This window comes from Salmo salar, chromosome 03 (assembly GCF_965601325.2).
Source record: "Salmo salar chromosome 03, fSalSal1, whole genome shotgun sequence".
NCBI classification, from domain to species: domain Eukaryota; kingdom Metazoa; phylum Chordata; class Actinopteri; order Salmoniformes; family Salmonidae; genus Salmo; species Salmo salar.
The window spans coordinates 21682582-21708605 of NC_138293.1; the positions used below are offsets into that span (position 1 = coordinate 21682582).

At 44.3% G+C, this 26024-nt stretch overlaps 1 protein-coding gene across 1 annotated transcript in view; it reads right to left on the reverse strand.

Moving 5' to 3' along the window:
- LOC106599515 (integrin beta-1) overlaps nt 1-26024 on the reverse strand; it is a 45650-nt gene that overhangs the window by 11344 nt on the left and 8282 nt on the right. Inside the window, exons 2-7 of the mRNA XM_014190793.3 lie at nt 10634-10700; nt 10077-10162; nt 2988-3210; nt 2477-2647; nt 1999-2237; nt 1489-1644 (exon numbers count right to left, since the gene is read on the reverse strand). Coding sequence (XP_014046268.2) covers nt 1489-1644; nt 1999-2237; nt 2477-2647; nt 2988-3210; nt 10077-10162; nt 10634-10700 — 942 coding nt within the window. The remainder of the gene's footprint in view (nt 1-1488; nt 1645-1998; nt 2238-2476; nt 2648-2987; nt 3211-10076; nt 10163-10633; nt 10701-26024) is intronic.

A 26024-nucleotide genomic window follows, 5' to 3' on the forward strand; every position in this document is an offset into this window, starting at 1 on the left:
CAATATAATAAATGTAAACACTAAATAAATTACAAGCGTAACAGAGAGTCTGTTGTAAAGTGTTTTGTTTGTTAAGCCTTTATTACAGCAAAGACTAAAAACAGTCGCATTCATTTGTGAATGCAATTTCCGAAATGGAACGGTTTATTTATTGTTTAAGCTAATTATTCAAGGCTGGCTTTATTTTATTTGAAAACAAAAATGCTTGATTGCATTTCAAATCATGAATGACTCATATGCTGTGTGATTTATTTTACCAGGTAAGTTAACTGAGAACACATTCTCATTTACAGCAAAGACCTGGGGAATAGTTTCAGGGGAGAGGAGGAATGAGCCAATTGTAAGCTGGGGATGTTTAGATGGCCATGATGGTATGAGTGCCAGATTGGGAATTTAGCCAGGACACCAGGGTTAACACCCCTACTCTTACAATAAGTGCAATGGGATCTTTAATGACCTCAAAGAGTCAGGACACTGGTTTATCGTCCCATCCGAAAGACAGCAGCCTACACAGGGCAGTGTCCCCAATCACTGCCCTGGGACATTGTTTAGACCAGAGGAAAGAGTGCCTCCTACTGGCCCTCCAACACCACTTCCAGCAGCATCTGGTCTCCCATCCAGGGACTGACCAGGACCAACCCTGCTTAGCTTAAGAAGCAAGCCAGCAGTGGGATGCAGGGTGGTATGCTGCTGGCTGGTGATTACATGAACAACTTAATTATTGATTGATACAGTAGCCTATAAAAGTTTTGAAATATAGGCCTAAGTAAGTTACGGTATTAAGACTAAATAGGATGCGCTCTTAGGCCTACAGCTCAGTAGTGAGTATACAAGGCTGCTATAGTAAGCCTACTAATGATCATGACATTACTTAGGATCATAATAATAATAACAATAAGAAAGAGATCAAGAAAAAGTACCGTTATTATTATAAATATAATATTTCTATAAATTTGGAACAGTGTAAACAACACCAATATATATTATAAGTAATGCCAGAGAGGCTGTTCTAATGAAATAAAGTGTAAGGTGACCACTATCCAACGTGGGAGAAAGCTTATTTTTTACCAAATAATATTATTTTATTGGTGTTGCAACATTGTTCTTATGTAATATAACCATATACAATTTCAGAAGCACATGTTTTAGAGTGATGGATTGTGCCATCCCCACAGCCTCCACAATGGATCAGTCCACTCAGACAGGCGCGAATCCGACAGGTGTCTTGTACACCATGATATTATTACTTTTATTATTATAATATTTTTTGCTACTGCTCGACTAAAGAAATATCGGTCGACCAACAGCCCATTGACCCAACAATCGACCAGTCAACTAAATGGGGTCAGCTCTAAACTTTATTGTCCGTGTACATGGAAAGTCATTTTGTGAGGTCAACATGCAAAATACACAAAATCAATACACTACAATAAAACAAATGCAATAGAAAATGGCTGGAAAGTATAGAGTAAGTAGAGAAACACATACGTAGTAATGGCTCATGGTGTACATGTTGTTCTCCAGATGACACTTCCCATCGTTGGGCAGAACGATGCCGCCCAGCTTGCCGTCTCCAGCAAAGTGGAAGCCAGCGTCAGTGGAGAACACCAGCAGACTAGTGACGTTCCTCCAGCCAATGGCCTCCTGCAGGGTGAGGAAAAACACATCCAATTAGAGCCCCCAAAAGAAAACAAATGCATCCAACTTTATCAGTGAATCCTAATTATTTGTTGTAATGCTTTGGACTGACTTGTATTATCTCAATCATGAACCATTCTAGCCGATTATGAAGCTTTCTGTACTTCTGGGCTGGTATTTATAAAGTGTCTTCGATTAGAAGTGCTGATCTAGGATCAGGTCCCCCCTTCAATGTAATCTTATTCATCATGGTCAAAAAGGCTAAATTGATCCTAGATCAGTACTCCTACTCTGAGATGCTTTATGATTACAGGCCCTGAAGTGAGACTATCCCACTATGGCCCAGGTCAGGTCACTCACCCCACAGACGGCCACCTGCATGATGGCATCGAATCCTCCCTCAGGGGAGTCCAGGTTTCCAGAGATCTGCTGCTTACTGACCAGGCTGTTGAACTCCTCCCCGTCCTCAGTCAGCTTCAGCACGTTCTTATAGCTGAAGGGGCTTGTGCAGGTGTCGTTGTTGGTGCAGGGGTTCAGCAGTCTGGCTGGGGTAGTGCTGATGTATGGCATCACTGTCTTCTCCACAAAGGAGCCGAAACCTGGTCAGGAAAACAGCCAATGTTGAGAAGAAGAACAACAATATACTTTATTGATCCATTTTCCTTGCAGTCCATTGAAATCTGTCTTTTGCTCTGATCCCAACCCCTTACAAAATACACAAACACAGGTTGGAACAGAGGATAGCCACAGTGAAGTACCCAATGAGCGGTTTTACTTCCTTCTTTCTGAATTACCTTACTTTGAACATTTTGAGTATATGAAGTTTAATGTCTTTTACCGATATGGAAGTCTGAGGTGACCTCCTTCATCTCACGCATCAGGTCAGTCCCCAGATTCTTGACGTTCTCCAAATCGTCTTTCATGGAGAAGGAAAGATCCATCAAGTAGTAGAGGTCGATGGGGTAGTCCTCTGCCCTCTTGAACTTCAACTTAAAGGTCTGGGCCTCACCTTCATGTGAGAAAGGAATGGAACAGATTCAGAGAACATGAAGACTCTTCATCATTCAATATTTTACAAACATCAACAGGATTCTGCCTGAAAACTTGGATTCAGAAATTGACTGCATGTGAATGGTAAGTTCAAGAAAGATTGCATATTCTAATATGCCCTGTTGAGATAAAGTATGGCCAATGAGCTGGTCAGGTCAGGAGGCAGGGCCCATATTCACGAAAATACTTAGAGTAGTAGTGCTGATCGAGGATCAGGTCCTCCATGTCCATCTTATTCGTTATGATCTAAAAGGTCAAACTGATCCAATATCAGCACAGGTCAGGAGTCAGGTCATTACCGGATCGGAGGTTGAGGGTGAGTTTCTGAGGCTGGATCTGAGTGATCTGGTCAGCCTTCAGCTTCTCTGCCATGTCCTTCTTGCGGTTGGTGACAGGCTTGTTCTTGTTGATGGAGGTGCTGCCCCGGGGGTTCTCGATCTTGGCCTTAGTGCAGCCCTTCATGATCAGGGACTGTAGCTCATCACAGCGTGCTGACTTAGACTCTCCCTGCTTCAGGAAGTCCTGCACAGAGACAAATATGACAAATAACCCACATTTTCTTGTTTTTTATGTTATTTGTATTTACTTTTTTGATTGGTTTTCAAAATAGTCAACATACACATGATGAAGCACTCATTCTGATATGACATTTCAGATGATTTTGCAGTATGAAGAAGGAGCAAGTTCAGTCAGAAGTTCAGTCAGATCCATGGGTGGTTTCAAGTTGGGTGGAAAATATGGTGGGTGCTGTTGAGTGGGTGAAGGTAACCCGAAGTGAATTGTCATGTTTGTTTGTGTTTCTTCAGATCAGAGGGAGCAGTGCGATGCAACTTGGGGAAAGACATGTTTCTTGCTTTGCGCTTAGGTACAGGGCACCATTAAAGGGAGGGATTTCTGGGGTAGCGTTAAGTGCGGAGGTGGAGCAATTGAAGTGGAAGATTCCTCGTGTTTGTGACGTCTGCCGTTTGGTGTGACTCAGACCCAGTGGAGAGCGTGGTGAAACAGGTGACAGCCTGATATTTTGAACTTTGATTTAGTCTTTACCTGACAAAGTAATGTTAGGATATATGAGTTATGCTGTTAGAACTTTTGTGCCGACTACACTGCAGTGTTCTAGGTGTCACGTTTATGGGCATGTAGAAGCAGTGTGTAGTAGGGAGATTCCAAAATGTGGGAAATGTGCAGAGATGGGACAGAGGAGTGTGTAGTTTCGGTGGGAAAAGTTGTGTGTCAACTGTAGGGGTGCTCATGTTGCTGGGGATCGGCGGTTTTCGATGCGAGAAAGGAAGGTTGAGGTGGCCGGCCTCAGAGTAGTGCAGAAGGTATGGTATGCTGAGACAGTGAAGAAAGTAGAGGAGGGTGGATAAAGGGTGAGGGATTCTGAGAGGATCCCTGTGAATAGTAGATCTGTGACAGAACAAAGGTATAGGTATACACTACATGACCCAAAGTATGTGGACACCTACTCGTCGAACGTCTCATTCCAAAATCATGGGCAATAATATGGAGTTGGTCCTCCCTTGGCTGCTATAACAGCCTCCACTCTTCCGGGAAGGCTTTCCACTAGATGTTGGAACATTGTTGCAGGGACTTGCTTCCATTCAGCCACAAGAGCATTAGTGAGGTTGGACACTGATGTTGGGCGATTACGCCTGGCTCGCAGTCTGCATTCCAATTAATCCCAAAGGTGTTATATGGGGATGAGGTCAGGGCTCTGTGCAGGCAAGTCAAGGTATTCCACACCAATCTCGACAAACTGTTTCTGTATGGGCCTCGCTTTGTGCACGGGGGCATTGTCATGCTGAAACAGGAAAGGGCCTTCCCCAAACTGTTGCCACAAAGTTGGAAGCACAGAATCCTCTAGAATGTCATTGTATGCTGGAGCATTAAGATTTCCCTTCACTGGAACTAAGGGGCCTAGCCCGAACCATAAACAGCCCCAGACCATTATTCCTCCTCCACCAAAGTTTACAGTTGGCACTATGCATTGGGGCAGGTAGCGTTCTCCTGGCATCTGCCAAACCCATATTAATCCGTCGGACTGCCAAATGGTGAAGTGTGATTCATCACCCCAGACAATGCGTTTCCACTGCTTCAGAGTCCAATGGCGGCGAGCTTTACATCACCACAGCCGACGCTTGGCATTGCGCATGGTGATCTTAGGCTTGTGTGCGGCTGCTCGGCCATGGAAACCCATTTCATGAAGCTACCGACGAACAGTTCTTGTGCTGACGTTGCTTCCAGAGGCAGTTTGGAACTAAGTAGTGAGTGTTGCAACCGAGGACAGGTGAATTTTACGCACTACATGCTTTAGCCCTCGGCGTCCCCGTTCTGTGGCCTACCACATCACGGCTAAGCCGTTGTTGCTCCTAGACGTTTCCACTTCACAACTACAGCACTTATAGTTGACCGGGGCAGCCCTAGCAGGGCAGAAATTTGACGAACTGACTTGTTGGAAAGGTGGCATCCTATGACGGTGCCACGTTGAAAGTCACAGCTCTTTAGTAAGGCCATTCTACTGCCAATGTTTGTCTACAGAGATTGGATGGCTGTGTGCTCGATTTGACACACCTGTCAGCAACAGGTGTTGCTGAAAAACCTGAATCCAATCATTTGAAGGGGTGTCCGCATACCTTTGTATGTTTCAGTAAGGTTGGCTAATTACCGCAGAAATGGAAGGTAAGTCAAAGAAAATAGATGTTGTGGTGGCAGCTGCAGAGAAATATTTGAGGTACACATTTTTCCAACAATGGTTTACAGACAGATTATTTCACATATAATTCACTGTATCACAATTCCAGTGGGTCAGAAGATTACATGCACTAAGTTGACTGTGCCTTTAAACAGCTTAGAAAATTCCATAAAAAAATGTCATGGCTTTAGAAGCTTCTGATGGGCTAATTGACATCATTTGAGTCAATTGGAGGTGTACCTGTGGATGTATTTCAAGGCCTACCTTCCAACTCAGTGCCTCTTTGCTTGACATTATGGGAAAATCAAAAGAAATCAGCCAAGACCTCAGAAAAATTTGTAGACCTCCACAAGTCTGGTTGAACCTTGGGTGCAATTTCCATATGCCTGAAGGTACCACGTTCATCTGTACAAACAATAGTACTCAAGTATAAACACCATGGGACCACGCAGCCATCATACCGCTCAGGATGGAGACGCGTTCTGTCTCCTAGAGATGAACGTACTTTGGTGCGAAAAGTGCAAATCAATCCCAGAACAACAGCAAAGGATCTTGTGAAGATGCTGGAGGAAACAGGTACAAAAGTATCTATATCCACAATAAAACGAGTCCTATATCGACATAACCTGAAAGGCCGCTTAGCAAGGAAGAAGCCACTGCTCCAAAACCGCCATAAAAAAGACAGACTACGGTGTGCAACTGCACATGGGGACAAAGATTGTACTTTTTGGAGAAATGTCCTCTGGTCTGATGAAACAAAAATGGAACTGTTTGGCCATAATGACCATTGTTCTGTTTGGAGGAAAAAGGGGGAGGCTTGCAAGCCAAAGAACATCATCCCAACCAAGAAGCATAGGGGTGACAGCATCATGTTGTGAGGGTACTTTGCTGCCGGAGGGACTGGTGCACTTCACAAAATAGATGGCATCATGAGGCAGGAAAACAACATCTCAAGACATCAGTCAGGAAGTTAAAGCTTGGTCGCAAATGGGTCTTCCAAATGGACAATGACCCCAAGCATTCTTCCAAAGTTGTGGCAAAATGGCTTAAGGACAACAAAGTCAGGGTATTGGAGTGGCCATCACAAAGCCCTGACCTCAATCCTATAGAACATTTGTGGGCAGAACTGAAAAAGTGTGTGCAAGCAAGGAGGCCTACAAACCTGACTCAGTTACACCAGCTCTGTCAGGAGGAATGGGCCAAAATTCACCCAACTTATTGTGGGAAGCTTGTGGAAGGCTACCCGAAATGTTTGACCCAAGTTAAATAATTTATAGGCAATGCTACCAAATACTAATTGAGTGTATGTAAACTTCTCACCCACTGGGAATGTGATGAAAGAAATAAAAGCTGAAATAAATAATTATCTCTACTTTTATTCTGACATTTCACATTCTTAAAATAAAGTGGTGATGCTAACTGACCTAAGACAGGGAATTCTTACTAGGATTAAATGTCAGGAATTGTGAAAAACTGAGTTTCAATGTATTTGGCTAAGGTTTACGTCAACTTCCGACTTCAACTATATATTGTGGCAAAGAAGGGGGTCGAGTGATAAATGGCAGATATGTGAGGGCAGAACTAATAAACGGGCTCTGCCCGATCACTAAAATGGCCACCCCGATCAGAACTACAGATCACAAAATGGCCGAGTGCCAAAACTACAATTCCCAGAAGCAAGGGGAACCCTCAGAAGGTGGAGCCGACCCACAGATAAAAGGTCAAGAAAAACCAGGAAGAGAGAGAGAGGGCGGGAAGGATCTATGAACCATAGAGAAAGAGACAATCTACATTGGCTGGATTTACCGTGTACGAGCTGGACTGTTTTGGACTTACCTGTTGGTGTTTAGACCTGGACCTACCGAGAACCAGATTTGTGTACCGAACCCTGCTATCCTTGACCTTACCTGCGGCCTGGGTGGACCAGGACAGCGAAACAAACACACAGGTACTGTCATGTTCGAAAGAACTTTCATTCTGGGCTGACTTTGGTGACAGATTCCCACTTAATTTGTGACAAACGCTCCTAACTTTGAAGAGGTTTGCCACTATATATATATATATAAAAAAAGGAGATTGATGTGTGTGTGTGTGTATGTATGTATGTAATGGAAATTATATGATTAAAAGTTTGACTAAATGATTTCACCCTGAAAATCTATAACCGAGTGATTATGGGTCCCGTGTAGCTCAGTTGGTAGAGCATGGTGTTTGCAACGCCAGGGTTGTGGGTTTGATTCCCACGGGGGACCAGTACAAAGAAAAAAATGTATGAACTGTATGCATTCACTACTGTAAGGCGCTCTGGATAAGAGCGTCTGCTAAATGACTAAAATGTAAATTATAATGTTAATGTACTAATGTGTGTGAGTAGACTGTTTAAGACTAAGACACTGTTACTATTTCAAAATGAACAGGGCAGAGTTGATAAGAAGACCTTGGGAAAGGAACAGGAGAAGAGGCCTCCCTAAGTTAGTGAGAGAAACAACGGCCTGGGAACGGCTTAGTTGGCAGGAGATTAGAAGACAGGTGGCAAGGTTTGATAATGAATGTATGTGTACTGTGGAAAAATACAGCCGCCTAAAGCGGGGTGGAGTTCTCTACTGATGTAAGTTTGTTTGTGTGTGGTAATATAAAAGGCTGTGTGCATTGTATGAATTTCAGAGCTCTCGTAAATAAACATTCTGACCAATTGTAAGCTGGCTCTGCGTCTGTTTCATTCAACCAGAATCTTACACCCTCTGGGGGGCAGACTGAGTAGTTTAATTGAAGTTCGGTTTAAGAACATTGTTAACTTGATTCCCATAACAATATATAGTACCAGTCAAAGGTTTGTACAAACCTACTCATTCAAGGGTTTCTCTTTATTTTGACAATTTTCTACATTGTAGAATAATAGTGACGACATCAAACCTATATGGAGTCATGTAGTATGTAGTAACCAAAAAAGTGTTAAAGTATTTTATATTTGAGATTCTTCAAAGTAGTCACCCATTGCCTTGATGACAGCTTTGCACACTCTTGGCATTCTCTCAACCAGCTTTATGTGGTAGTCACCTCGAATGCATTTCAATGAACAGGTGTGCCTTGTTAAGTTAATTTATGGAATTTATTTCATTCTTAATGCGTTTGAGCCAATCAATTGTGTTGTGACAAGGTAGGGGTGGTATACAGTAGAGAGCCTTAATCGGTAAAAGACCACATGCATATTATAGCAAGAACTGCTCAAATAAGCAAAGAGAAATGACAGTCCATTACTTTAGGACATGAAGGTCAGTCAATACGTAACATTTCAGGAACTTTGAAAGTTTCTTCAAGTGCAGTCGCAAAAACTATCAAGCGCTATGATGAAACTGGCTCTCATTAAAAGAACGTCACATTAAAAGAAGACCCAGAGTTACCTCTGCTGCAGAGGATAAGTTCATTAGAGTTAACTGCACCTCAGATTGCAGCCCAAACAAATGCTTCACAGAGTTCCAGTAACAGACACATTTCAACATCAACTGTTCAGAGGAGACTGCATGAATCAGGCCTTCATGGTCAAACTGCTGCAAAGAAACCACTACTAAAGGACACCACTAATAAGGAGAGACTTGCTTGGGAAAAGAAACATGAGCAATGGACATTAGACCGGTGGAAATCTGTCCTTTGGTCTGATGAGTGACATTTTTGGTTCCAACCGCTGTGTCTTTGTGAGACGCAGAGCAGGTGAACGGATGATCTCCTCATGTGTGGTTCCCACTGTGAAGAATGGAGGAGGAGGTGTAATGGTGTGGGGGTGCTTTGCTGGTGACATTGTCTGTGATTTATTTAGAATTCAAGGAACACTTAACCAGCATGGCTACCATAGCATTCTGCAGCGATACCCCATCCCATCTGGGTTGCACTTAGTGGGACTATAATTTGTTTTTCAACAGGAAAATGACCCAAAACACACCTCCAGGCTGTTTAAGGGTTACTTGACCAAGGAGATTGATAGAGTGCTGCATCAGATGACCTGGCCTCCGCAATCACTCGACTTCAACCCAATTGAGATGGTTTGGTATGAGTTGGACAGCAGAGTGAAGGAAAATCAGCCAACTAGTGCTCAGCATATGTGGGAACACCTTCAAGACTGTTGGAAAAGCATTCCTCATGAAGCTGGTTGAGAGAATGCAAAGCTGTTAAGGCAAAAGGGTGACGACTTTGAATAATCTAAAATATATTTTTATTTAACACTTTTGGTTACTACATGATTCCATATGTGTTATTTCATAGTTTTGATGTCTTCACTATTATTCTACAATGTAGAAAATAGTAAAAATAAAGAAAACCCCTTGAATGAGTAGGTGTGTCCAAACGTTTGACTGGTACTGTATATAATTCATTTTTGGGGTTCCCCTTTTCCTATTTTGTATCACAAAGAGTAATGTATATACTATAGTTCAGTTGGTAGCGGTAATGCAACATATTAGATGCCAACCGCCGTTAAACCTCAGGAAGCGTCAGAGTGAGTTCTGTTCCGTGACTCAAGACAGCTCTGCATTACTACACTCTGAGCTGGCGGCAACTATTTCACAGCAAGTGCCCATACACTGGTATTCAAATCCTATCCCTGCCATTGTTCAACTCCTAATACATCACTTGTGTTAGCTGCTTCCAGTGAGATAAATCTCAAGACTGTGCCTCTGGAAGCATGTGCTTTCAAACAACTTACAGTGTCTGTACACCATCCACATTTCTCTGCCACCTGGATGCATTCCCCACATGATTGTGCATTGGCCTTGATGCAATCACTGCCCTCTGAAAGGAAGAAACAATACATATTTTTGAATACAGCCACAACTATTTGCCAAGAGGCAGAATTCAGAAAATGTGCATTGCAAATGGCACCCTATTCCTATATAGTGCACTACTTTGCTTTACTATGGTCAAAAATAGTGCAATACAGTGTGAATAGGGTGTCATTTGAGACGCAGATTTTGTAACTACATTTTTCCTCTCTTCCTGGCTCAAAATGGAATTTCATTTCTTCCAATCTGTTCAATTGCGAGTCATGTTGCTGAAGCCAGGCAGCTGGCAGCTGTAGGCAGTTTCTTAAATAGATGACATCATTCCATTAGGCCAACCTCCTCTACCACAATATCGTAATCTGAAGAATGTCTTCTTTTCATTTCTTTTTGATGCACAAAGTAGACTAATGCTTTAGGTGCATAACAGAAAAGTAAAATGTAGCCCTAAAACAATATGTGTGTGTAAGTCAAATAACCTTACCTTGCTGTGCACTGCAGAAACAGAGGATTCCTAATAATGTTGCTATTGAAAGCAGCCTCAGATCCATCTGAAAGGAGACAAAACACTGATTCAAACTACTGGACATGAATTTAGTGAAGCAAATGGTATACCTGTCTTCAAACAGCATGAAAACAACCACTGAGGACCTTTCCAGTCGCTTCTCTCACACAGATAGCTTAGCAGGGACTGCAAGGACATTTTTCTTTGTTTCACTGGCCTACAGCCTGCTTGATTAACAAACATGGTAAAAAAAAGTCACATGTTTTTAAGTGTGAGGACGTGTTGTACCGTGAGAATATCAATCTCGGGAGACCAATAGATTATACTCGGTTATGTCATGAGGAGTTTTGAGAAGTGTGTAATGCATTCAGCACAACATGAACAAAAAGTTTGTTTATTGCATGGGTAGACTGCTGTTTAAGCAAGCCAAAGGTAGTCAGAGAGTGACAGGGACGTGAATATCTAGTCAGGTAATCTTTAGATAAGGAGCTCTACACCCCAGGGTCATAACAAAGACATTGTGTTTTCAGAAGCACCTTAAAGACATTGTCTAAGCTCGTGCCACTTAATCACATTGAACACAAATAGGCCTGGCCACTAATGCAACCCTCCACCAACGACTCCACCATTGGCACTGAACAAAAGACAGGAGAAGAAAAAGTCATCAACGGAATTCTTCTAATCATTGTCCTCATAAGAGGTCTGCATTTGAAAACACCTAGGAAACAGGCTTGATTATGGCTAACATTCCTATTGGACTATGTCTTTGCAGAATAGACCTAGGCTTTGTCCCAAATGACAACAATATCCCATGTAAAGTCCCCCATGGGCCCTGGTCAAAAGTAGTGCACTATGTAGGGAATAGGGTGCCATTTGGGAAGCAGTCCTTGACAAGTCCACTGCTTCCTAACACAGAGCGGAGAATGGAGAGGTGTGCATCTGCTACTCCCATATTTGGTCAGGCAGCTACATGCCTCCCCCAAGTCCTCCTCCTCCCCACTCCAGCTCTCCCACCAGTGACACATTTCCTCTGATGGCCTGCCCAGTCCTCCTCCCATTTAAATTATGAAATCAGCCTTTCTCTCTCTTCCTCTTCTTCTTCCTCCCCCTCCTCCCTCCCGGTCTTCTCTCAGCCCGGCAGAAGTCACATAGCATACCAGAGAGACAAACAGTGCCGACAACAACTTGATCAGAGAGCATTAACCATTTCTCTTCTTGACACGACCTACAGTATGTCTGACTGAGGGTTAGGAAAGGCTTTGTTCCTGTTCCTCACTAACACAAGTATGTCTGTCATCCAAACATATAACTGAAATATGTAAAAAGTACACCCTGAAATGTGATGTTTGTTAACCTTGGACAAATGATGAGGTTGTGCAGGAGCTTTGTCTCTAGTTGAGATCACAAACTCTACAGCTATTTGATTTTGTACACAACCATGTATGCAGTCATGTTGTCTAGCCTATAGAAAAAAATAACCACGTCCTATTGGCCAGGCCATCAGAGAGAGAGAGAGAGAGAGAGAGAGAGAGAGAGAGAGAGAGATCTTCACTCTGTCACAAGTGGTTTCAGCAGTCCCATCCAAGATGTGAAGTAAAAGAGAGAGAGGGATATTGGCCAGTAGCGTCTATGAATCACAAGATTATGAAGGCATAAATTAATGAAAGTGTTTATTCTTATTTTAAATAAATGTACGTAGTTTCTTTCCTTGATGTACTTGTCCATTAAAGGTAAATTGAAACACTTTAGTTAAGCAAAGATATGTATTCCATCCACTAATGCTAAACGTGTATTTAACATAGAAACATCTCTATTTTTAGGATTTATATTAGAGGTGTGGTTGTGCCATCTTGAATTGCCATAGTAACGACCACAGTTGTAGACTTGAGTCACATGAATTGGACTCAAGTCTGCCTCGAGTCACAAATTCGATGACTTGAGACTCGACTAAATAAAAAATGAAATAACTAGACACTTGACTTGGAGCCTCAAGACTCGGGACTCTACTTTGACTTGAGACTGATGACTTGAACTTATCTGGCCAGGTTTTTTAACGTTTTGTCACTCATTTTGTAGCACAGAGTCTACGTGGATTACTCTACACGTAGCTAGAGACAGTAGCCGCAGCATCGCCCTTGAAAAAAAACCTGTAACAGATTGGCTAGTTAAACGCACACTCTGCAATCTGATTGGACCAGCAAACTGTCAGAGGTTGAGTGGTAAACTAGTGAACAGATTGCTGCTTTGCTGTACAGCTAAAGGATCGGGTGCAGTGCAAACGTCAAATTATAATAGAGAATTGCCATAATAAATAAATCGACAGCTCTAAAAAAAAAAAAAATTGGTGATCAATAATATGAACCGTTTACTTTGCAAGCTCACCAGCAATGGGGCAACAATTTACTAGCATAGGCCAACTGGTATTTTGGAATGTAACAAATTATGAAGCTTGTATTTGGAATTTGTTTAAAATGAACTATTACTGTGGCGAAGACGCACCATAGGCGCCGCTCTTCACATGCATTCTCCAAACTCCCGCCAGCAGAGAGTGCTTTTATGAGAGGCTCCAAGATGGCAGCTTGAATGCACGCTTCTTACCGAGCTCTGCATACCAACTTTTGAAAGATAGTGAAAAGTGAATTATTTTGAACTACCAAACTAATACTTTGCTTGCTAAAAACACCAGGTTATTGATTATTTAAAATTATATTTTCCAAAATGTCACAGCGCGCTGACAGAAAGAGAAATCTTATGGCTAACTCAGCTAGCAATGCTCAGGCATCATCCAACGTCGTTACACAGGAGGCAAATGATTTGATTGACAACTGCCACAACTATACTGGTCTGACAGACTCTATGACACTTACTGTGTCAGATGAGGATTTTCCTTCTTTGCCTACAACCCTAAGCAAACCTCCAGCTTCCAAGAAAGGTATGTTTGAACTGGGCCCAGATGCCACTGCCAATAATGATGTTATCGCCACTCTTTCCAGGCTCATCAATGCAAGGTCCGATGCCATAGAGAAAATGGTTGGCGACAATGCAATGAAAATCGAGGGTTTAAAAAAAACGGTTGACTTTGCATGCATGGAAATCAAGGATGTTAAGAAGAAGGTCGACACATCGAAAACGAGGAGGGAAAGATGGACTTGTGCCAAAGAAGAATCGCGGAACTCAAAAGCTACTCCAGACGGTGGAATCTGAGACTGTATGGAGTACCCGAAGCAGATGGGGAGAACGTGCGGCAAGAGACCATCAAAGTCTGCCAAGCTATCCTACCTGTGGAGAAGGCTAAGCTAGCAGATGTTGTCGACACTGTACATCGCCTCGGCACGAGAAGGCAGGGTGACTCCAAGCCCAGAGGTGTCATTCTCCAGTTCACATCACAGATCTACAGTGATGCCATTTGGAAAGCAGCCAAGAAATCTAATTTCCTACGTGATAACAATCTACGGTTTGCTGAAGACCTCTCGAAAAGAGACAGAGAAAGGAGAGAGAAACTGTGGCCAGCTGTGGAAAAAGCACGAAAAGAAGGGAAAGCGGCTTACTTCATCGGAGGGCGCGCTTTCATCAACGGATCCGAAATCAACCTTCCTCCTTGAGAACTGTCATAGGCTGTGCCTGGTGGTCAACATAGTCTACCTAGATAGCTACCTCTGATACGAGCAGATCCCACTCCCAGCTCTAAGGTGATTTAACCTTCGTTCTAACTGCACAGGACTACTGGAGTAATGGATATGTACTATTTTATTTGTTCTCTCACTTCTGATATTTTTACCTGCAGTATAGGCAGTGAGCAAGCTCTTTGTTGTTTCTTTTTCTGGTGGTTAGCTTTGTTATGCTAAACTATTCTCACTCAATTATTTATATCTATTTGGTGTGCAACGCTGGTTTCCTTTCATTCTTTTTCAATTTGCGATTTTTGTTTAGCTCATAGTACTTTGTTCTATATTCCACTTTGTCGTTATCTATAGTTTCACTCAATGCTAGGGGGTTAAGAAATAATGTAAAGCGCAAAGCATTATTTTTATTTACCAAACAGATTTATGTTTTTTTCAAGAGTCTCATTCAGTTGCTACCGACGTCAACTTCTGGAGATCTCACTGGGGTAATGATGTATGGCTCTCTCATGGTTCTGAAAGCTCTGCTGGAGTTATCACTCTAAAGAATCATTTCAATGGAAGTATTTTGCACTCCGACTGTGACCCTTTTGGTCACTTTCTTTGTCTTGTTATCAACTGTAACAGCATCATCATTATTATTACCAACAGTTATGGTTACAATTCCAAACTTGAAAAAAAAAGCGTATTCTCCATTGGCAAACCAAGTTCCCGAATGCTTTACTTATAGTAGGTGGGGATTTTAATACTTCTACGAATAATTTAATTGTTAGATGGCCATCGGGACAGTCCACTTCTATGAATAAAAGTTTGAGGCAGTTTATGGAAAGGTTTGATATAGATATTTGGAGAGTAAAGTATCTTAATGACAAGTCTTTCACATGGAGTAATAAGACATGGTAGATTGTTGGCTGGTGTCTAAATGTTTTGATAAACAGGGTATTTCTGTTAACATCCTTGCCACTCCCCTTACTGATCATAAAGCTATTTATATTGACATTAAACTTTTTATCTCTGATAATGGCCTTGGCAGAGCATCCTACCGGAAGCTTAATAGCTCTATATTAAAACATGAGTTGGTCAAGATGGAGATAAACAATTTAATTACACTCTTTTGGAACAAAGCTATGAATGACAATTCATACGGTAATAACTTGGAGATTTTTTAAATACGAGGTTGGAAAATATTTCAGAAAATATGGGAGTTCTCTTGCCAAGACAAGGAGAGCTGAAGAAGAAAGTGTAATTACAAAGATCACCTCTCTTGTTCAAAAGCCTGTTGAAAGTCTCTCAGAGAACAAATCTGTTCTGTTTGAGCTACAAAAGGAGCCTTTGTCAGATCTAGGAAGAACTTGACATCTTACAAGGGTCAGGATGTGACAGAAGTGGCTAGAGGAGGGTGAACAAAATCCATTTTATTTTTTCAGGTTAGAAAATACCACTCTAACAATAATCCAATTCAACAATTAAATATTAATGGTCTCATCACAGATGATCCCAAATTAATCTCTAACTTTAGTTGCAACTTCTACAGGAATTTATATAGTTCTAAGTATTGTGAGGTTTCCTCAACTCTTTTTTTTTTACTCTCTGGGGGATGTGAAATCAATTGGGGACGCTGATTGGGAACAGTGTGATAACCCTATTATAGTTGAAGAGATCATTTATTCTATTGAACACCTGAAAAATAATACATCTCCTGGGACTGATGGTATATCTGCTGAGTTTTACAAAACTTTTTCTCAACAGCCCCATTTCTGTTGGAGGTCTTTTCTGAAAGCATTACAAATCATGCTCTCCCTCCCAGTTTGACTCAAGGTCTGATTACATTAATACCTAAGCCCAAGAAAGACTTGCTTCTACTCAATAATTGGCGTCCAATCTGTCTGCTCAATAATGACTACAAAATATTTGCCTCTATATTTGCAAAAAGAATGAAGGCAGTATTGGACTCAATTATACAAGAGACCCAATCTGGCTTCATGAGGAATAGACATATATCTAATAATATCCAACTGGTGTTAGACCTTATTGACTATTCTGATTTAATCTTTGAAGATAGGCTTGATAAAAGTCTAAGAATACAATAAAACTTCGATACAGTGGAACATGAGTTTATATTTCTCTCCCTTGAGAAATTTGGTTTTGGGGAATTATTTTGTAGTACTATTAAAACTCTTTATATGAATGGGAACAGTTCAATTAAATTTAAGCACGGCACTTCTCCTAGATTGGATTTGAAAAGAGGAATTAGGCAAGGTTGTCCAATGTCACCTTAACTCTTCCTGCTTGCAACCCAACTTCTTTCAAGTTCTGTTAAATCCAGAGATAAGTCAACTTGCAGATGACACAACCCTCTTTTTGAAAGATGCTGACCAGATTTCTAGAGCAGTCAATGTGATAAATATATTTTCCAAAGCATCTGGTCTTTGCCTAAACCTTAATAAGTGTGAATTGTTTGTGTTAAAGACTGTGTGATACCCTCTATATCCAATATTCCAGTCAAGGAAAAAGTAACATACCTTGGGATTACCATATCTAAGGATCAACAGGAAAGATGCTCATTAAATGTTATACCTATTATTGAAAAAAACGAAAAGATGTTGAACCATTGGTTGCAGAGGGATTTATCCTTGAAAGGTCGAGTATTGCTTTCTAAAGCTGAAGGTATCTCCAGACTTACTTATGCAGCCCAGGCCCTATATCTTGACAACAAAATCGGTAAAGCGGTTGACCAGGTGCTTTTCAACTTCATCTGGAAAAATCGTACACATTATATTAGGAAATATAATGTGTCATTATGAACTCATATGAATATGGTGGTCTCAATTTTTTTGGGATTTTCCTACTTTGAATAATACTTTTCAGACAAATTGGGCTAAACAATTTTTAAAGAATCCAACTTCAATTTGGAATTTCATCCCTCATTATATCTTCTCCTGTTTTGGTGGCCTCAATTTTAAATTACTTTGTAACTATAACATTGATAAGATTCCTACAAAGTATCAGCTTTTCAAAGACAAGTCTTCTTAGTGTCGTCATTAATATAGAAACATAATTTTTTACAAGCATAGGTATTTCATTTGGAACAATAAGGACATTTTGTATAGAAACAAGTCTTTCTTTTTTAAGAACTGGTTCAATAATCATTACCTGCTGGTGAGTCAACTTTTTAATGCAGAAGGATTGTTTTTTTTTATCTCGTTACAATATCCCTGTAACACCCAGAGAGTTTGCCACAGTCTTTGATGCTTTTCCATCTGGAACTCTCATGTTATTTAGAGGTCTAGCCAGACCTCACCTTCTTGACCTACCCTCGCTTAATCAAGTTGGCCCTCCAATAGGGAAAATATGTTTCTCCTTGCTCCCTCAGAACAACAGATCTATACGTGCTTTATTTCAAAGGGATATTGTATCCATTCCTTATGTCACAAGTTACTGGAATACATTGGTCACTAATATCTGTTGGAAAAAAGTCTGGTCATTACCACACAAATACTTGCTTGTTAACGAGGTCTCTTTCAGAATGATCCATAAGTATTACCCTGCGAATCATTACCTGAAGAAACTCAAAAAAGACATTAACATTGATTGTACTTTTTGTGTTGAGCATCCAGAAACAGTTTTGCATTTATTTTTGGCATTGTCTACATGTAAAACAATTATGGAACTTTTATTATTCAAAACATAAAATACCATCAAATAACGTCAATTTTTTTTAAATAATACTGTGATTGATATTTTGGCCATATCACCCAGCCCTAGCTGTGGTTACTAGTGGAAACCGTTGTGCCCATTGTTTACACACATATATGCCCTCTCATTGGCTAGAATGGTGATCTTGTCTCCTCCTGGCTGCCTTCCATTTTTTAAGACATTTATTTTCATTGTTAGAGTGGACACTAGAGTATCTGGTCAATATAATGGATGATCTGTGCTATCAGGCAGTGAAGGAGGCTGTTGCTAAGTAAGTAAGTAAGTAAGTGAGTGAGTGAGTGAGTGAGTGAGTGAGTGAGTGAGTGAGTGAGTGAGTGAGTGAGTGAGTGAGTGAGTGAGTGAGTGAGTGAGTGAGTGAGTGAGTGAGTGAGTGATTGGGAGTCCCAAAGGGCGGCGCACAATTGGCCCAGCATCGTCCGGGTTAGGGTTTGGCCGGGGTAGGCCGTCATTGTAAATAAGAATTTGTTCTTAACTGACTTTCCTGGTTAAATTTGGGTCTATGGGGTGCTATCAATAAAGTTATTGACTTATTCATATTATATTGCTTGTGTATCTCTTTCCTTATCATATGTGAGACTAAATGCCATTTGTAATATGTTTTGATGCAGATATGCGTGTCTGATAACGGAACATTCCATTGAATTCATTAAAACAGCTATAACTCATTCACAGTAAAAGGTATTACTATTTTCCATCCTTACTAAATAAGGAAAACTCAATATGCTCTTAGTTTATTCTCTATCTTCATTAGGAAGTTGTCACGGGCTGGCTCGAGGAACAACAGGAGAGGTAGAGTCAGGCGCAGGAGACAGAGAGTTCGTGACCGCACTTCTTTATTTGAAGCACTGTATGTGGTCGACAAAGTATAGGGGCGCAGCCCTTAAAGATTCTGCGGTGGTGTACACAAACAAAATAAACCACTGGCAGAAGGAAAACTCAGTACACGTTCTTTTCGCACAAAAAACCCGGACAAGCAACACAATCACGTACAACCACGTACATCCTACGCTAACCTAAATAACCCCCCCCTTACTAATGACTAACCCAAAACAGGTGCGTGCCTACCTAGACCTAACCAAACGAAAGTGAAACAAAAAGGGATCGATGGTAGCTAGTAGGCCGGCGACGACGACCGCCGAGCTCCGCCCGGCCGAGGAGGGGCGCCACCATCCGTCACTGTCGTGACAGTACTCCCCCCCCCCCGACGCGCGGCTCCCACAGCACGCCGACCTCGAGGACGCCCCGGAGGGCGAGGCGCAGGGCGATCCGGATGGAGGCTGTGGAACTCCCGGATGAGCACTGGGTCCAGTATGTCCTCCACCAGTACCCAGCACCTCTCCTCCGGGCCGTACCCCTCCCAGTCCACGAGGTACTGCAGGCCCCTCGCCCGGCGTCTGGAGTCCAAGATGGACCGGACTGTGTACGCCGGGGGCCCCCCGATGTCCAGGGGGGGTGGAGGGACCTCCCGTACCTCATTTTCCTGCAGCGGACCAGCTACCACCGGCCTGAGGAGAGACACATGAAACGAAGGGTTAATACGATAATAAGAAGGAAGTTGTAATCTGTAACACACCTCGTTTATTCTCCTCGGGACTTTAAATGGCCCCACAAACCGCGGACCCAGCTTCCGGCAGGGCAGGCGGAGGGGCAGGTTCCGGGTCGAGAGCCAGACTCTCTCCCCTGGGGTGAACACGGGGGCCTCGCTGCGGTGCCGGTCAGCGCTCGCTTTTTGTCGCTCCCTGGCTCGTTCCAGGGATTCCTGCACAGCGTTCCAGGTCTCCCTTGAGCGCTGAACCCATTCCTCCACCGCAGGGGCCTCCGTCTGGCTCTGATGCCATGGCCCCAGGACCGGCTGATAACCCAACACACATTGGAATGGGGACATGTTGGTGGAGGAGTGGCGCAAAGAGTTCTGAGCCATTTCGGCCCATGGCACGAACCTTGCCCACTCCCCTGGCCGGTCCTGGCAGTAGGACCGCAGGAACCTGCCCACCTCCTGGTTTACCCTTTCCACCTGCCCATTACTTTCGGGGTGAAACCCCGAGGTCAGACTGACTGAAACCCCCAGTCGCTCCATAAACGCCCGCCACACTCGGGACGTGAACTGGGGGCCTCGATCTGAGACGATATCCTCGGGCACCCCGTAGTGCCGGAAGACGTGGGTGAATAAGGCTTCCGCGGTCTGCAGGGCCGTAGGAAGACCGGGTAACGGAAGCAGACGGCAGGACTTAGAAAACCGGTCCACAACGACCAGGATCGTAGTGTTGCCCTGAGACGGCGGGAGATCGGTCAAGAAATCCACCGCCAGGTGGGACCATGGTCGTTGTGGAACCGGGAGGGGTTGTAATTTCCCTCTAGGCAGGTGCCTGGGAGCCTTACTCTGAGCGCACACTGAACAGGAGGAGACATAGTGCCTCACGTCCCTCACCAAGGTGGGCCACCAGTATCTCCCACTAAGACCACGCACTGTCCGCTCAACCCCTGGGTGACCCGAGGAGGGAAGCGTGTGAGCCCACCGAATCAGCCGATCGCGAACACCGAGCGGAACGTACTTACGACCCACTGGACACTGCAGAGGAGTAGGCTCCGTCCGTAACGCCCGCTCGATGTCCGCGTCCACCTCCCAGACCACCGGTGCCACCAGGCAGGAGGCTGGAAGTATGGGCGTGGGATCGGTGGACCGTTCCTCGGCGTCATGGAGACGAGAGAGTGCGTCGGCCTTAGTGTTCCTGGGATATACGAGATGTTAAACCGAAATCCGTAAAGAACATCGCCCACCTGGCTTGACGCAGGTTCAGTCTCCTCGCCGCCCGGATGTACTCCAGATTGCGGTGGTCAGTCCAGATGAGAAAAGGGTGACGCGCCCCCTCAAGCCAATGTCTCCACACCTTCAGGGCTCTGACCACAGCCAACAGCTCCCTGTCCCCCACATCATAGTTACGCTCCGCCGGACTCAACTTCCTAGAGAAGAAGGCGCAGGGGCGGAGCTTTGGGGGGGCGCCCGAGCGCTGGGACAGCACGGCTCCTACCCCAGCCTCGGACGAGTCCACCTCCACTATGAAGGGCAAAGAGGGGTCCGGGTGCGCCAGCACCGGAGCGTCGGTGAACAAAACCTTCAGACGACTAAAGGCCCTGTCCGCCTCCGCGGACCACTGCAACCGCACCGGGCCCCCCTTCAACAGTGAGGTAATGGGAGCCGCCACCTGCCCAAAGCCCCGGATAAACCTCCGGTAGTAATTGGCAAATCCCAAAAACCGCTGCACCTCCTTCACCGTGGTGGGAGTCGGCCAATTACGCACGGCTGAGACGCGGTCACATTCCATCACTACCCCTGATGAGGAAATGCGATACCCCAAGAAAGAGACGGCTGGTTTGGAAAACTCACATTTCTCAGCCTTGACGTATAGGTCATGCTCCACCAGTCGCCCAAGCACTTTACGCACCAGAGACACATGCTCGGCGCGTGTAGCGGAGTAGACCAGAATGTCATCGATGTACACCACTACACCCTGACCGAGCAGGTCCCGGAGAATCTCGTCCACAAAGGATTGAAAGACTGCGGGAGAATTCTTTAACCCATACGGCATGACGAGGTACTCATAATGGCCAGATGTGGTACTAAATGCAGTTTTCCACTCGTCCCCTCCTCGGATATGCACCAGATTATATGCACTCCTGAGATCCAATTTCGTGAAGAAGCGCGCCCCGTGAAATGACTCCATCGCCGAGGCGATGAGAGGTAGTGGGTAACTGAAACCCACTGTGATGGCATTTAGACCTCTATAGTCAATGCACGGGCGCAGACCTCCCTCCTTCTTCTTCACGAAAAAGAAGCTCGAGGAGACGGGTGAGTGAGATGGCCGAATGTATCCCTGCCTCAAGGACTCAGTGACGTATGTCTCCATAGACGCTGTTTCCTTTGAGACAGGGGATAAACGTGACTATGAGGAAGGGCAGTGCCCACCTGGAGGTTTATCGCACAGTCTCCTCGTCGATGAGGTGGTAATTGGGTCGCCTTCATTTTACTGAAGGCGATAGCCAAATCGGCATACTCTGAGGGAATGTGCACGGTGGAGACTTGGTCTGGACTCTCCACCGTAGTCGCACTGATGGAAACTCCTATGCACCTGCCCGAGCACTCATTTGACCACCCCTTAAGAGCCCTCTGTCCCCACGAAATCTTAGGGTTGTGAGTGGCTAGCCAGAGAATCCCTAGAACCACTGGAAACGCTGGGGAATTGATGAGGAAAAGACTAATCCGCTCCTCATGACCCCCCCGCATTACCATGACCAGAGGCACAGTGACCTCCCTGACCAGCCCTGACCCTAGTGGTCGACTGTCTAGGGCGTGCACGGGGAAGGGTTGGTCCAACTGGACCAGGGGAATCCCTAACTTAACCGCGACCCCACGGTCCATAAAACTCCCTGCTGCGCCTGAATCGACTAGCGCCTTAAACCGGGAGTGAGGGGAGAAACCAGGAAAAGACACTGACACATACATGTGACGGACAGGGGGGTCTGGGTGAGGCTGGTGCTGACTCACCTGAGGTGTCAAAGGAGCGCTCTGCCTGCCTTCTGGACTCCTAGGGGAGTCTCCCCAGCACCGGTCCACAGTGTGCCCTCTGCGACCACATGAGGTGCAGGAGCGACCTCCCCCTCCAGTCTTCCTGGCTGCTGCCCCCCCTATCTCCATAGGCGTGGGAGCAGGAGGGCTGGAGGGTGGAATGAGCAGGGCCCGGGTCGGACGTCCGCGGGCGGCCAGCAGATTGTCCAGTCGGATGGACAGATCCACCAGTTGGTCCAGTGTGTGGGTCGTGTCCCGACAGGCTAATTCCCGGCGGACGTCCTCCCTCAAACTACAACGGTAGTGATCTATAAGGGCCCTTTCATTCCACCCTGCTCCCGCGGCCAGGGTCCGGAACTCGAGAGCGAAATCCTGCGCGCTCCTCGTCTCCTGCCTCAGGTGAAACAGCCGCTCACCCGCCGCTCTCCCCTCCGGGGGATGATCGAATACTGCCCGAAAGCGGCGGGTGAACTCTGGGTAGTTGTCCCTGGCTGAGTCCGGACTGTCCCACACGGCGTTTGCCCATTCCAGGGCCTTACCCGTGAGACAGGAGACGAGGACGCTGACGCTCTCCTCCCCCGAGGGAGAGGGACGAACGGTCGCCAGGTATAAGAAGCCCTTACACCCAGCGGCCGTTCCATCGTACTCCCTGGGGGGAGCGAGTTTCACCCCACTGGTACTGGGTGCTGTGGGTGCTGGTGGGGGCGCAGGCTGTTGGCCTGCCGCGTTCAGGGGGCCGAGAGCGCGTCGGTCCCAGCTCTCCAGGCGCGCCAACACCTGATCCATGGCGTTCCCCAGCCGCACCCACCGCACCCGCTGTCGTGACAGAAGTTGAGTAAATGGCAGTTGTTTGGGATTTTTTGTTGTTGATTTTTGCATAAAATACACATTTTCATAGGTGTTTTTTATTGACTGATTACCATTTAATTGAAAGGGCTATTTCTCAGCTTTCAAAATATGCATCATGTTTTCATACATGGTTTGACACCAGCAAATTTAGCTTATTAATGCATGCAGAGTTCAGGTCTTTCAGCCATTTTTGGGATTCAGCCAGTGACGTAACAATGCCAATATGGCGATTTACAGTTAGAGTTAGCTAGTGATCTAAAACCTAGTGTTTCCATTTCCCTTTAAATGTTATCTAGCTATTATGTCATGTTTTATGCGGACCCTAGGAAGAGTAGCTGCTGCTTTGATAAAATACGAAATCCACCAGGGTCATATTCACTAGTAGACACCAAACAGAAGAAAACGGACTGAAAAAAGGATCTACCTGAACTTCTTTTTCCATTGCAAAACGTTTTGCTACAGTTTGATGTGCACTAATAAAATTCACAGTTAAACATGATCCAACCCAAAGGCAGCAATGCCAGTCCCTCTAATAATCTAAACTCCTCCCAAACTTCCTGAACAGTATCTTTGTTTACAGCTCAGGGTATCATCTTGTATAGAGCACCACAAATGTAGGGGGTTGACTGATCTAGGTCGTGTCCCAAATGGCACCCTATTCCCTATATAGTGCACTACTTTTGACCAGGGCCAATGTCAAAAGTAGTGCACTATGTAGGAAATAGGGTGCCATTTGAGACGCAAAACCTAGAGCAGTCTAGGTCTACTCCCCATGAGGCTCAGATCGACCGTTGGAGAAAGGGGATATCTCTGGTGAAACAGAGCCCAGAGAACTAAAACATGCACGTTAACCTCTGCACTGATAACAGCAGATAGCACCACATATAGCCCCATCCTTCTCATGTAGCTAAACTAATCCACACTGGAGAGCATGCTAGAACTGGTATGCAGAATTTAGCAATAAGAGCCAATTCCGCCAATTGAGCAACATTCTGTCAATGTTTTTATAGTTCAAACCATCTTGATGTGGATTGAGAGGGTAGCCTCTCCCCACAGGTGTGATTACTACCTCTGAGGGTTTAGAGCTTGAGGTAGTCACCTTATACAAGTACTTGGGAATATGGCTAGATGGTACACTGTCCTTCTCTCAGCACATATCAAAGCTGCAGGCTAAAGTTAAATCTAAACTTGGTTTCCTCTATCGTAATCGCTACTCTTTCACCTCAGCTGCCAAACTAACCCTGATTCAGATGACCATCCTACCCATGCTAGATCACGGAGACATCATTTATAGATCGGCAGGTAAGGGTGCTCTCGAGCGCCTATATGTTCTTTACCATTCGGCCATCAGATTTGCCACCAATGCTCCCACCCGCTGGTTGATGCATATTTATAAAACTCTCTTGGCCTCACTCCCCCCTATCTGAGATATCTATTGCAGCCCTCATCCTCCACATACAACACCTGTTCTGCCAGTCACATTCTGTTAAAGGTCCCCAAAGCACACACATCCCTGGGTCGCTCGTCTTTTCAGTTCGCTGCAGCTAGCGACTGGAACGAGCTGCAACAAACACTCAAACTGGACAGTTTTATCTCAATCTCATCATTCAAAGCCTAAATCATGGACACTCTTACTGACAATTGTGGCTGCTTTGTGTGATGTATTGTCTCTACCTTCTTGCCCTTTATGCGGTTATCTGTGCTCAATAATGTTTGTACCATGTTTTGTGCTGCTACCATGTCCTGATGCTATGTTGTGTTGCTAATAGGGTTGCAAAGAGTCGGAAACTTTCTGGGAAGTTAAGCCCGGGAATTTGGAGAGTTTTGCTTAAATTCATCAAAAAAGTTAGCTTTTAACAGTGAACCTTTTTCTGTGGGATACACAAGGCAATTCTAGGTCTTGTGGCATATTTTGGTTAAACTATCCCCAATTCAATGGAATAGCAACCCTCTGCATGCACAATATATATGACATACATGATTTTTTATTAACTAGTAAATAGTAGCCTACAGCAAAGTGTGTTTAAATCATTTCTAACTTGTTAACAACTTCTGCTAGTTAGTTTTTGCTACCATGTGGGTTTTAGCTTGCTTGAGCCTGCTAACTGAGGAGTGTTAATTCACCTATTTCAGTACATGTTTCATTTTAAAACATTTATCTTACAAAGGAGTTGTTTAATCTAACCGCTTAACTATTTATCTGTACATGGAATTGTATTTTATTTTTCCTTTTTTTTTTTTTTCATCTTTACGGGAAAATTCCATGGGCACTATCTGATGTGTGGAGACATTTCACTGCAGTTAATGTAGAAGGAAAAGCTGTGTACATTTGCAAATACTGTGCCAAATTATATGTGAAGAATGCAACAAAGGTGCAGAATCATCTGGCCAAGTGTATAAAGTTCCCTCAGCTCTCACAACAAGCAACCTCTGACAAAAGTCCCTCTACTTGTATTTGAGGTGAAAATGATGAATCAGACACCTTAGCAACAGCTCATGGTCCTCCTGTAATCAGAAGTTTTTTTGACTCAATGGAGGAACGTAGTCAGAGAACTTGTGATGAATGTCTTGCTCGAGCTGTGTATACAACTGGTTCACCTCTGATGCTCACAGGCAATGT